Source organism: Hemibagrus wyckioides, linkage group LG22, assembly GCF_019097595.1.
Source record: "Hemibagrus wyckioides isolate EC202008001 linkage group LG22, SWU_Hwy_1.0, whole genome shotgun sequence".
Lineage (NCBI taxonomy): Eukaryota > Metazoa > Chordata > Actinopteri > Siluriformes > Bagridae > Hemibagrus > Hemibagrus wyckioides.
This window is the reverse complement of record NC_080731.1, coordinates 3353241-3367019: the sequence shown is the minus strand read 5'-3', so window position 1 is coordinate 3367019 and position 13779 is coordinate 3353241. Positions and strand designations below refer to the sequence as shown.

The window sequence follows — 13779 nt, the reverse complement described above, 5'->3', positions numbered from 1 at the left end:
TGCAGGAGGAAAAATCGCAAGTTAATTTTGCAAAGACGTACAAAAAGTAAAAGGTAGAAGATTGAGATTTAAGGGCTCACCGATGATGTTATGTCTGCAGTGTGGACATGTGTGATGCTGCAGAAGCCACGGATCTACACACTTCTTATGGAAACGATGTGCACATGGGATGACTCTCAATTCCTGCAATGGACAAGAAGGAAAAAAGGAATCAGGAGGGTCTTTTAAAAAAACATGGGGGATTGGTAGCACAGTAGTTAAGGTGTTGAACAATTGAGTTCAAATTCCAGGTCCACCGAACTGCTACTGCTGGGCCCCTGAGCCCTTAACCCTCAATTACTCAGTTATATATAAAAAATGAGAAAAATGTAAGTCACTTTGCCAAATGGTGTAAATCAAAAGGTCTTTGACTCGATCTTGAAATCGCACTAGAAAGGGATTTTGGAGCCTTTGATTATATTACAACTGATTAGACTCTAAAGACGCTCCAAAATTCCTGCACAGGTTCCTAACCCTGGTCCTGGAGAACCCCTAACTCCTGTACATTATAGTGCAGTGGTAGCTCAAGTGGGTAAAGCTCTGGGTTGTTGACCAGAAGATCAGGGTTCAAGCCCCAAGCACTGCCAAGCTGTCACCTTTGGGCCCTTGACCATGGCTCATTATGGCTGACCCCACGCTTTGACCCCAACCCCCAAGAATGGGATATGCTAAGTGCACAGTAATGTATATATGACAAATTAAGGACAAGTTAACAACTTAAACCACCCCCCACCTCCCACACACACGAGTCAGGTGTATTATGAGCAGGACCAGGGTTTCTCCAGGACTACTATAACTCCACACTGTAACTGCGTTGTTGTTGCGTCTCTGGACAGTTAAGGTCATCACCAACCCCCACATGATGAATCATGTCGTCTCCTTTCCGCCTGGCCTTTTGTTGCTTTTATTCATCACTGAAGCAAAAAAAAAAAAGCTTTTGTTCCCTTTGAGCCTTTTATAAGCCCACTTCCTGTACGCTACCCAGGCGCCCTGCTTTGTGGTTTGTTTTTATTTAACATCACACACAACCCACAAGAGCAGAAAAAACCCCCACAAAAAATAGTTTGAACCCTGTGACACGTTTGTCCTGGGATGACCGGAGGGGGCAAAAACCGTCACGAGGACACACAATTTGTTCTTTTTTTAAAGTGGGTATAATTTGGTATAATTTTCACTTTAAGTGTACTGTAAAATATACTGTACATGTGACAGGTGCCATGTAAACACATCCTGAAAACTGAATACTAAAAGTTATTTCTAATAAAAATTACATTTAATAATAAAATGTTAGCTTTTTTAATAAACAAATTAGTTTGTTTGAGGAAAATAAGTACTGTTCTCAAACAGACCTGTGTTTGATTTTTTTTTTAATTAAATTAAATTTAATTAAATTATTAAAAAATTCCAGGTCCAACATAGAAAATCCAGAAAACATTCTAGAAATAATTGGCCAAGCTTTATGACAGATTTTATGACAGATATTTAATAAATACAAATGTTTGTGATTTTTTTAATTTTACTAGTATTATAGCCTAATTATTAACAATTGTTGCAGAATTTGTTGAAAGCTAGTAAATTGATCTAATCGTACGACTGAAGCTCCGCCCCTTATCGACTCTACGATGAAGCAAACCGTTTGTTTTCGGTCCTAGATAAAAATCTTACCTCTCCATCCATGTATTTCTCGAGGCAGATGGCGCAGTCAGACGTCGAGCTGCTGCTCAGAGAGTCCAACGCGGCACAGCTGCTCTCACGCTGACCTTTAACCTTCGCCTTAAACTTTCGGGTCTCCATTTTCTCCAGAGCCTGAATGGCCATCCTGTTCATTGAGCTCTGGATGGACAGGGCGGTGAGAAAAGTGTATTAAAAATGTGTTAAATAAATAGAATTAAAAAAAAAAAATCTATCTGTTGTGAGAACCGGATTATTGATGGTGTAATCGGTACCTGGCTGCGTCGCTGCTTCAGTTTGATTTTGATGAGGAGGATGAGGCACACCAGAGACACCACGACGAAGAAAGCCAGGAAAATCCCCATGTCAAAATACTCGGTGGGCTGCAAGTGATAAGACGACCACAAAAACACATCATTAATAAATATTACTAATTATTATTTTTGGGAAACAGAAACACCACATGATATTAAACCGGAATCCCAACATTAACTCGAGCTAGCTAGCTAGTTACACAAGCTAACGTTCACTAACACAGGCTCGCAACATAACAGAAGAAAACTTCACCTGTGTGTTAATTAATAAATAATGTTAGTTAATAAAAGTGTTTTTATATAAGCTCAGATTAAGTCAAACTTTTAAATGGCTCTCGGTCAATAAAGTGTTTCAAAACATTGATTCTAAATCTGAGTAAGTTTTAAATCATAAATTAATAAAGAAACCTATAAATTATCATCTAATAAAAGAAATCTAATAAAACTATTCTGACAAATTAATTAAGAATCTAATAAACCAATATATATTTCCTATAAGTATAAAAAAGTGATTTGAATTAAACCTATACTAGAAATCTTACGGAAATGAAGTAATAACCTTTACACCTCGTTATAAACCTCGATCAGTTTTAAGGCTCAAAATTGATTCAGAATCTAATAAAGTGACTGGGACAAACTGGGGAAGAATCTAAGCAGCGATTTCAATCCTGATACACTGACTCTGCTGGCTTTAAAGTAACCGAGAATGCATTAAAGCGTTTTCTGAGATGAATCTGAATCTACTAGTGACTCTGACTCAATTAAAATGATTCTGACATAAATAGGAGTCTAATAAAGTGATTCCTATTCTGATCAACTGATTCTGAAACTGAGAATCTAATAAAGTTATTCCGATTCCTGAGAAAGCAATTGAAATAAATAATAAAATACAGTTGAGGAGCTATTAAATTTCACCTGATTCTAATAAACGGATTCTGACGAATTAATTAAGAATCTAACAAGGCGACTCCTAATGAGTATAAAATAATTGAGACTCTAATAAATTCAATTCTGATTAGGTGATTCATACAAAAAATGTTAAGTGAATCTAATGAAGTTATTCTGAATCTCATGAAGTGTTCAAGGCCTAATAAAGTGATTTAAGCAAAAATACTTAAAGAAAACTAATTCTTATAAAGATTTCTAATCAGAGAAAACAATTCTGAATTGGAATTAGAGTGATTCTAATAAATTTAATCAAATAAAATAATTTAAAAAATCTGATAAAATAATTTATTAAATGATCTAATAAAATGATTCTCAGAAATAAATTAAGAATTATTAATCAAAGAAAGTGACTGATTCAGCAAAAGTGATTCTGATTCAGAGAAAGTGATTCTGATCTAGCAAAAATGATTCTGATTCAGAGAAAGTGATTCTCAATTAGTGAAAGTGATTCTGATTCAGATAAAGTGAATCTTAATCAGAAAAAGATGATTCTGATTCAGAGAAGGTGTTTATTAATCTGAGAAGGTAATTCTGATTCAGATAAAAATGATTCTGATTCAGAAAAGGTGTTGGTTAGTTAGAGAAAGTGATTCTGATTCCGAGAATGTGATTCTTAATCAAAGAAAGTTATTCTGATTCAGATAAAATGATTCTGATTCAGAAAAGGTGTTTCTTAATCAGAGAAAGTGATTCTTAATCAGAGAAAGTGATTGTAGGTTCTTACCCTCGGAGGCCGATGCTGGATTCTGGCTCGCGCCACTTTCTGTTTATTTACTATGTTCATCAGTTTAACAGCATCAGCTCCTTTAACGTAGACCACCGGCCTCTTCAGGGGGTCCTCAGAGAGCTGGTTCAGCTGGACAAGAGAAAGAGAATCATTTACATTAGCGAGAGAATTCACATCTAAAAAAACAAAATCATCTAAAAACTGATACTTGGAGAGAAAGGGGGGTGGGGGTGGTGGTGGAAAAAATTAGAATAATATGAGAGGATATGAGAGGGATTAAAGTAAGATTACTGGAAATAAAATAAAAGGATGAAGAAAGGGAAAGAGATGAGAGAAAAAGAAGGAATAGAGTCATAATGTCTGTTCTTCTCAACTTTACAGTAAGGAGAGGAAACAAAGCTAAAATACAGAAAAGGAAACGAAAGAAGAGGAGAAAAGTCAGGACTTGGCAGAAGAAAAAAGACAGACAGAGAGAGAGGCAGAGACAGACAGACAGAGAGAGAGAGAGACAGACAGACAGACAGACAGAGAGAGAGAGGGAGAAATAAACCTGGCAGGATATTAAACAGTGTGTTTCTGCTCTATAACATCCTTCCCTTCATACTTATTTTAAGTAAATAAATAAACTTTAATGAAATTTACTTTATTTTAATTAATTTTAAAAATAAATAAACAATTTTGGGAACATTATATGTAATACTATCCTGTTATTCTACAATAAACTACACAAGATTAAATTAAAATATATTTGATTATAAATTAAAAGTCTTGCCAATGCTGTAACAGCTCTGCTGAAGGAAACAGACTGGCCCAGAGACACAGACGTATTGAGAGAAAGGAAGAGACTAAGAGACAGATTCGTGACTTACTTGATCGATGGCATCTGGATTTTCGGACACGTCGAAGATGACGGCTGTAGCTCCTCTCTGCACCGCCCTCTTCGCCTGCGAGGATGACAAATGGACTATTAATCACCTCTGCTGGCCGATAGTCATTTCTATGATGCACTGATACACTCTCATCATCTCTATCATTTAGTGAGCTTTACAAAAAAGACTCAGAGGAAACGCAGCATCCGCGTGTTCTCATCACGGCCACTAGAGGTCACTCTTTACACATGGTCTGAGCACTGTAACTGCTCTCAGATGTACTGTTATACAGCATGATGAGGATGAAGTGCTATTACAGTCAAATACACACTTTACACACACTTTCTCACACTTTGGAGTCTGTGTGATGGAGGATGCTGAAGTGTGTGAAGGAGGATGCTGAAGTGTGTGTGATGGAGAACTCTGGTGTGTGATGGAGGACGCTGGTGTGTGATGGAGGACGCTGGTGTGTGTGTGATGGGGGACGCTGGTGCGTGATGGGGGACGCTGGTGCGTGATGGGGGACGCTGGTGCGTGATGGGGGACACTGGTGCGTGTGTGATGGAGGACGCTGGTGCATGATGGAGGACGCTGGTGCATGATGGAGGACGCTGGTGCATGATGGAGGACGCTGGTGCATGATGGAGAACATTTGTGTAGTAAAGAAAGTTAGTGAGTGTATGAGATGGAAAGCTTTGGAGTGTGTGAAGGTAAACGCTGACGTGAGAACTTCTGTCTGATGGAAAACGGAGTGTGAGATGGAGAACGTGGATGGAGGTGTGCATAATACAGCAAGCTGGTGTTTGTGTTTGTGTGTGTGTGTGCGCGCATGCTATGGAAAGCACTGGAGTGTGGGTAGGAGAAGGTTGGCATGAGAAAGTCTGTACATGGAGAACAATGGCATGTGTGCTGGAGAACGCTCCCACAGATGATGATGGACAACATTGGTGTTTGTGATGGAGAACATTATCAAAGACATCTATAAGAGAGAATACTGGTGTGTGTGTGTACAGAAAAAAAGATTTGGACCTCTTGGAGGTCTTTGATGGGCGAAAAAAAAAAAAAAAAAAAATCAGGACTGGGAAGCTCCACTGCCTACCGATGTGTCTCCACTACTTTCAGCTTGTTTCTGTCATAGAGACAAGAGACAGCACCCATGGGACTGTGTGTGTGTGTGTGTGTGTGTATGGAAAGATATTCAGTGATACCAGAACGAGAACGAAAGATCAAAAGGACACGAGAAAGCAAATAGTGCACTCACACACACACAGCTTTTGATCTCTCGCCTTGCTGGCATTCCTCCATCAACTCTCACCTCGATACTGGCAAAAGGAAGCGAGGATGAGAGGACAGGAAGTCCAGTATAACAGAAGCGCTCAGGGGAAGTAATCAGGATTACACAAAGTGCAGTTGTTATCAATCTGCTGCATCTTACATAACTAATTACGACGTTAATATAATCGGCTTCACACACACCATTTTCTCGTCGTAAGCGATACTGCGTTTACCCAACAGTCACCGAACAACAACGACGGCGACGAATGAACTTTCGCCATTCTCCAACGTTCTCCGACACAACGCTCGCCAACGTACCCAATTAAATCTTTCTCTGGAACTTTATAATAAGTAGTGGTGGTGTGTGTGACGGGAAACATTTTGTTTAATGGTAAAAGCTGGGAAAGGTTGGGGTTTTATACCACAAGTTTGGTTTTTGGATGAAGAACACTAACTTTTAACAGAAAATGTTGTTTGTTATTGAACAGTGGTATTTGGATGAGGAATGGTGATGGTTAGAGCCTACTCTGGGACGGCTAGAAGGAGAAAGTCTGTGTCTGGAGGGAGAGAGAGACAGAGACAGAGTGCGGGTGTCTTGACATGGGGGGGCTGGCATCTGGATGGAGGTGAAAGGTCATTGCTTGGGCAGAGGTATAGAGAAAACTAGCATCTGGACAGAGCAAGAGAGATGGGGAGAGAGAGAGAGAGAGAGAGAGAGAGAGAGAGAGAGAGCGCTCTGGCATCTGGATGGAGGCAGGGGTGGAGAGAGAACACCAGTGTTTGGATGGAGGCAAAGTTAAAGCCAGCATCTGGAAGGAGGCAAAGAAAGCATCAGCATCTGGATGAGGGAGGTTGCTGATGGGATCCCTGGTCCATGATGTACCCCCAGTTCTGGTCCTGGTCACTGATGGCTGTATCCCTTGCTGTCCTTGCTGAGTTCCTGGTCATAGTCCTTGCTTTGTCCCTGGTCATGAACCTTGCTGCGTCCCTGGTCGTTGTCCTTGTTGCATCCCTGGTTGTAGTCCTTTCTGTCCTTAATGCGTCCCTGGCTGTGGTTCTTGATGCCCCTGGTCCTTGCAGTCCTTGATGCATCCTTGGTCATGGTCCTTGCTTGTGTCCCTGGTCGTGGTCCTTGCTGTGCCCCTGGTCGTGGTCCTTGCTGTGCCCCTGGTCGTGGTCCTTGCTGTGCCCCTGGTCGTGGTCCTTGCTGTCCTTGCTGTGTCCCTGGTTGTGATCCTTGCTGCATCACTCTGATCATAGTTCTTGCTGTCCTTGATATGTCCTCTGATCATAGACCTTGCTCTGACCTCAGTCGTAGTCCCTTCAAGTGCCCCGGTCATTGATGTGTTCAGCTCACTAACTGTTTTATTACCCTCTCATTTCTAGGTACTTAAGTCAACTACTTCTTCCACTGAACATTATCCATAATCTCTCAGGGAAACGGATGATTTCCACCCAATGTCTCTAAGGTTTAGAGACAGCATGGACATTATGGATGTCTCATTAGAGTTTCAGAAGAGAGAAACCTTTGCGCTACCCAGTGACTTAGACTCAGTTTCCCAACTTGGTCTACTGCTGTTCTTTTGTTGGAGCCAGACACAAACTTCATACGGAGATGAAGCAGAGAACCAGAGGAAAGAGACATTTCACTCGGGCAAAACATTACAAGGCCAAATGATTAAATAATCGTTTTCTCTTTGATAAGACAACATAATTTTTCTATAACCGCATTTCAGGAACTTCCCAAAGAACACTGCAGTCTAGCGGAGTGAAAAGAGGGGCTGGTGTTTTCCATACCATCATACTGATGGTTTTCATGTACACAACGTTCTTATTTATAAGCCGGAGATCTAAAGGCAGAAACAGGCAATTAGATGCAGGCTAGAAACTGGAAATAGCATGTACCAGGGTGCAGACATGAAACAGGGCTTATTTCACTACCTTGACCTTAGCATTAAATTATTTTGGGACTTCCTCTATACGACATTTCTGCTTAAACATTTAAGCGACACAGTACAGAAGTGTATCTTTGTGCTTCTGTACAGACGTGTACTGGATAAGTGTAGGACTGGATTATTCTGTACACTGTAAATTTGTAAGTCTATGAATATGTCCATTAAACAGACGTAGTCCGGTCATTTTAAACTCAGACAGCATTAGCTTCACGTTCAGACTTTAACCTGGACGTAGCACACGGCTAAATCGGTATATAACTGAACTGGTGAAGCACGTTCAAGGTGAAAGTTATGTACTAAAAGGTACAAAAAGGGTGTATACGCTTCAGGGTACCGTTCCAGCAACAAGCTACGATGTAACATTAGTACCTTTGTTTCTTCCTCCCAGAGAGTATTTCATTCACAGCTGTAGCTAGAACCAGCTATCAGGACTTTCTTTCTTTCCTTACACACACTTAGAAACACAACAACTGTTTTAGAAAGTTCGCAAAGATTTCAGAGTTGTTTCTTCTCCGTCAGAAGAATTCACACGGGGGTTTCGAACTTCTCGCTTCAGCTGTGTTTTGACTCCTTTTGAAGCTTGCGATCGCAGTTAATAATTTACAGATCTATGAGAGGGAGAGAGAGACACACACACAGAGAGAGAGATTTGGGCGTGCTGTGTCGAGTAGAAACTTGCCTCACGACAACCAAATAAAACTGTTCCTTACGGCAAGCTAAAGGCCACAGTACACACACTCACATACACACCCTTCCTAGCACAGGTGTCCCACCCCCACCACACACACACACTAAAGAGTGTGTATGCTCTCGCCGCAGGGTCTCCACTAGAATGCTTTGAAGGCTGAACACTGAGCAAATAGCGCTGCGATGAACGAGTCAAAACAACTGCCAAAAAACTACAAGCGCGGGAAAAAAAAAAAAAGAAAAAAAAAAAAATCAATAAGCTCCTTGACACACAGACACAAACTATTTCCTGTTCAACACACGTACACACCATCTCTACTCGGCACCCGGGACCTATTTCACCTATTTCAGGTGACTAGATACAGAATCCAGATTGTTTTACTAAGTCACGGTTTATACAGAACAGCACATTTCACACGAGTGTCCGTTCCTATTCCTATCTATTTTCAGATTTTCCAGAACGGAATTACGAAACCGTCGACTCTAAAGAGGACACGCTTCGTCTCGGGAGCGCAAACACGGCTCAAAAATGCAGCTTAATGTGGAAGGTTGAGTTTTACAGCAAAGCCATGATGAATTCTCAGCCCTGATTGGTCAGAAGGTGATGATTACATTTCGAACAGCATTCAGATCTGTTCGAAATCGTCATGCAATATAACAAATATAAACAAATGTTGTTGATCTCTCCACTGCTCCCTACGTGTGTGAGGGGTTACCACAGGTTTTATGCCAGATGCCCTTCCTGACACAACCCTCCCATTTTATCTGGGCTTGGGACCGGCACTGCATCCAGTGGCTGGGGTTTGGGCAATGGCTGGGAATCGAACCCAGGCCTTCTGCATGGTAGGCGAGAAACCTACCACTGAGCCACCAGCACCCTGGACACTATAAACAAATAATAATGGAAAAAAAATGATGTAATGGATATGGTGATGTCTTGTGTAAATGATAATAGTCATTTATAGTTAGAATAGTATAGAATAGTTAACGCTTAAAGGAGGAGTCTCCAGCGTCGAGGTTTTCCACCTCAGGAAAGTCTTCAGGACTGATGCTGCGTTATATCATTTTATAATAACATCAAGAGAGAGAAAACTGGAAGGTGGTGAGGGAGCAACTGCTTATAACATGCCTGAGAATCAGGAAAGACATGTTCTTGATGTTCCACAACATTAATCTTAATTAAAATAATAATAATAAGTCAAATCGGTGTGATGCAAGAGGAATCAAACCCTTCAGGGTGTGTAAACAAACTCACACACACACACACATTTAAACATGTGATGCATCTCTTCATTATGGGTATACCAAAAGTTTTGGCACCCCGGTCGTATTTAAATGCTTATGGGTGTCTAGATTGTGGGCGTGGCTTCATTACTTACATCATGGTTAAGAAATGTACCCAGGCTTCTGTAAATCACTGCATCTATTTCAAATTAATCCCAGATAAAAAGATAAACACGACTGTTCAGTGTTTTGTTCCATTTCTGGACCGAAATCAATGAAGAACTAAAGACTCGCGTGATGAGGAATTTACCCAAACTCATCGTGCTGATCTGCAGCTCCTGGTGACAAATTTGCATAAAATCAAGAACAACAAATCTTAACTCATTACTGATAAAAGTGCTGATTAAAAGATCTCCTCTTTTTCCCTTCATTTCTTCCTCTTCCTCTGTGAGCAACATTCCCTATCCCCCATTCGTGTCTCTCCATCTCTCTCTCTGCTGCGCTATAATTAAAGTCATTAAGTCTCCTGAAAGCCCTGTGTAATTTCATGTTGCCTCCTGCGTTTATTCGGAGATAAAGGCATACTTTCCCGCTTTAGAATTCCCTCACATGTGGTTAGAAACGTTTACCCCCATCGCTTTTCTTTCTTTTCTTTTTTTTCTCTCTTTTCCCTGAGAAGACCTGCCAGGACCTCGCTAGGCTACATGCAGAGGCCAAACACACACACACACACACACACACACACACACACAGAAAGAGAGAGAGAGAGAGAGAGAGAGAAAGAGAGAAAAAGATAGAGAGAGTGTGAGTAAGAGAGGGGAGACAGAGCAAAGGAGGGGGAGAGAGAGAGAGAGAGAGAGAGAAAGAGAGAGAGAGAGAGAGAGAGAGAGAGAGAGAGAGAGAGAGAGAGAGAGAAAGAGAGAGATAGTGTGAGTAAGAGAGGGGAGAGAAAGAGCAAGGGAGGGGGAGAGAGACACAGAGAGAGAGAGACACAGACAGACAGACTTTTATCCAATTTATCAACACATCAGTTCCAAAACAGAGACTGTGATGAGGAAGTAAGCTGCTTCACTCGTTCCACAACATTCAACTGCTGTAAATTTTTCTTTCATTAAAAATAAACCGTTCTTGTTGGTGAGCTGCTGTGGTGAAAGAGGAATAAAGTGCTGTCATAAGAAAATAATCCACTATCATGTGCATTTAACACCACAGTTCCAGTGCTGGGATCACGGACTCTCTCTCTCTCTGTCTCTCCCGCTGTCCATCATTCCTGTTCCTGGATCATCAGGAGAACATGATGGACTGAACCGACACTCCCACACAACAGCGGAGACAATGATGACAAAAAGAACAAAACACAATTATCACCATATCTGCTACCTGATTTATGCATATAATATTCAAATTCTAATCCCTGAAAGACTTTGTTATTTTGTGATCGAAAAATGAATGCAAAGAAACAAAAAGAAAAAACAAATAAGAAATGAAATGGAAAAAAAGAAAAGAAAAGCGAAAGACAGAAAAGAAAAAAAAAGAAGAGACAAGAGAAAAGAAAAAAAGAAACAAAAAGAAAAGAATAGAAAAAAAGACAAAAGGAAAAAAAAGAAAGAAAAGCAAAAAAAAAAGAAAAGAAAAGAAATGGAAAAAAAGAGAAAACAAGCTGCATTGAAAATTTCTAAATAGATAGATAGATAGATAGATAGATAGATAGATAGATAGATAGATAGATAGATAGATAGATAGATAGATAGATAGATAAACGCTGCAAAAGCAAACATTTCTGGTCGCAAGAAAGAAAGAAATAAAGAAGTTATGGAGGAGTTATGTCGATGTCCTGTGTGTTTGTGCAGGAAGGTGCAGGGCCTTCGCGGAAGTGAGGAAATAATGTGAGAGATTCTGGGGCCTCATTGAGGATCGGCGTAATATACTCCCAACGGCTCGGGGCGGGGTTTAGGAATCAGCGTGGACGGATACGAGATCTGTGATGTCGCAAAGATTATCCCAGTGTTTTTCCCCCCTCAGGTTTTCATTCCTTATGTAAACAGCTAGCTAGCTAACTAACAGTTCCTGGAATTAGCACTCACTTCCAACAGTGCGTGTCCCGGTTGCTTAGCAACAGTGTTTTCACAGCTTATCTTGCTTATATTTGTGTTCTTCATCCCGATTGTATTTATCGTTAATAATTACACAGAAATGACTGAAAATATTTGAAAAATGAAAGTTCCTGAAGTAGCTAAGCTCAAGTACCATCGAAAGGCTTTGCTGCTTCTGAAGGAACCATTAGACGTTCAACATAGAACCGTTTCACCGAGTAACTTTCAATGAAATCCCATTTTAGAAAGATAGAACTAGTAACTAGAAAACCAGAACCTGTAAACAGGACACGTCTCAAACCGCGTCTCCATAGAAACCAAACTCCTTCAGTAATTTCCTCATACAAATCGATGTAAGAAACAGAGTGTGGCTCGTCTGACAGCTTCAGCCTGAATTACACAGCAGAAGCCGTAATCCGAACACGAAAGACGGCGACACGCCGAGCCGAGAACATTATACAACATCTCAGAACGAAGAACAACAACAAAAAAAACAATCTAACAAGGATTTACGGTGGCCATTTTGTTTCTGTGAGACCTTAGAAATACCCAGACGCTAACTCAAGATTTTATCACATCTATGAGATGATCCTAAACAACTTCTTTTACTTCATAATATTTCCAAGCTCACAGGATGCATTGTTGGAGTGTTTCCCAACAAAAAAGGTTAGTTTAGAGTGTTTCAGTCTTTTCTTAAAGGGTAATTTCTTACTGATTTTTTTTGGCACATCTGAGAGAAATGTTGAGCTCAATAGATTTCTCTCACTGAAACCTAGCTTCAGATAGATTTCGGCCTGTTTCTAGGATTTCTGACATGTCAATCCATCTCAGAGCTCTAAATAATAATGAACTTATACAGTAATGAACATTTATGTGGTTAGATTCATAATATTCATCATGATCATATTTGCTCATCCGTCCGCAAACCTCCATTAAATCAGTCTTGGGTCTGTTTTTCATTCTAATCCTAAACGCCTAAAATGTACAACGTTCCCTTCTCGCTACATGTATTAAAACCGGCTTCAGAATTAGCCCCGCGTCCCGTTTCTGGTGCGAGTGTTTACACAACAGCACTGTCACAGCTAATTAGCACCACAGCAGAAACATGTTTTGGAAACTAGCTTGACGTGCCACACGTTTGAAGTCCAATCAACGTTTCCTTCCAGCCCATGCAGAAAGATCACGCTTGGACAGGAAATTCTATTTAAGGTGACACTCAGTGTTTGTTACGTCTGCTCTCAAATACATAAACGCCATTTTCACACTTATTTTCATCAAGGTCACCTTTATGGCATTTATGAGAGGATTCGACAAACACTTCTTGTTTCAGAGATTTCCAGTCTCACAGGACAAGACTGTTGGTGTTATTCAAAATGGTGGCGCTAAATGACTTCAGTTTTGAGCATTTTGGTCTTCTCTTGGCATTTCCTTAGGTCATTATGCCTTTGCGTTACTGATAAAAGGCATGCTAGCTAAACAAAACATTAATCTCAGTTATAAACTGCTCACTGTGCATGTTTCCCAGTTGCTTAGCAACAGTATTCTCACAACTACTTATTGTTTGTTGTCGTGTCAGGAAGCACCAATCATATTATGTAATTATGGCAACAAAGAAAGCTAGGTTTACTTTAATATTTTGATATCATGAATAAACCATTTTATTTATTTACAAATAACGTTTTTAATTTAAGTCGTTAATTAGTTACCATGGCAACAACTGTATTATGCTAGTTTGTGTCACAGAACTCATTCCCATAATTCAATGTCGCCAGCTAACAAGCTGCAATAGTAACGCTTAGCTACCAAATGTTAGCTAACTAACTAGCTGTTAACTAACTTGTGTTACAGGATCTGTTTTTATGATGTTATTGATTGCAGGTAAACGAATATTTTTGATTGCTTTTTCGATATCTGTTTAATCTCCCTCACGACTCCTACTGCACGACTAGCTCCCAACTATACCTTGTTTTCTTCCTG

At 40.2% G+C, this 13779-nt stretch overlaps 1 protein-coding gene across 1 annotated transcript in view; it reads right to left on the bottom strand.

The window, feature by feature from the left end:
* The window catches only part of znrf3 (zinc and ring finger 3), a 73964-nt gene that overhangs the window by 3173 nt on the left and 57012 nt on the right, over nt 1–13779 (bottom strand). Inside the window, exons 3-7 of the mRNA XM_058374872.1 lie at nt 4569–4643; nt 3697–3828; nt 1986–2093; nt 1705–1872; nt 81–183 (exon numbers count right to left, since the gene is read on the bottom strand). Coding sequence (XP_058230855.1) covers nt 81–183; nt 1705–1872; nt 1986–2093; nt 3697–3828; nt 4569–4643 — 586 coding nt within the window. The remainder of the gene's footprint in view (nt 1–80; nt 184–1704; nt 1873–1985; nt 2094–3696; nt 3829–4568; nt 4644–13779) is intronic.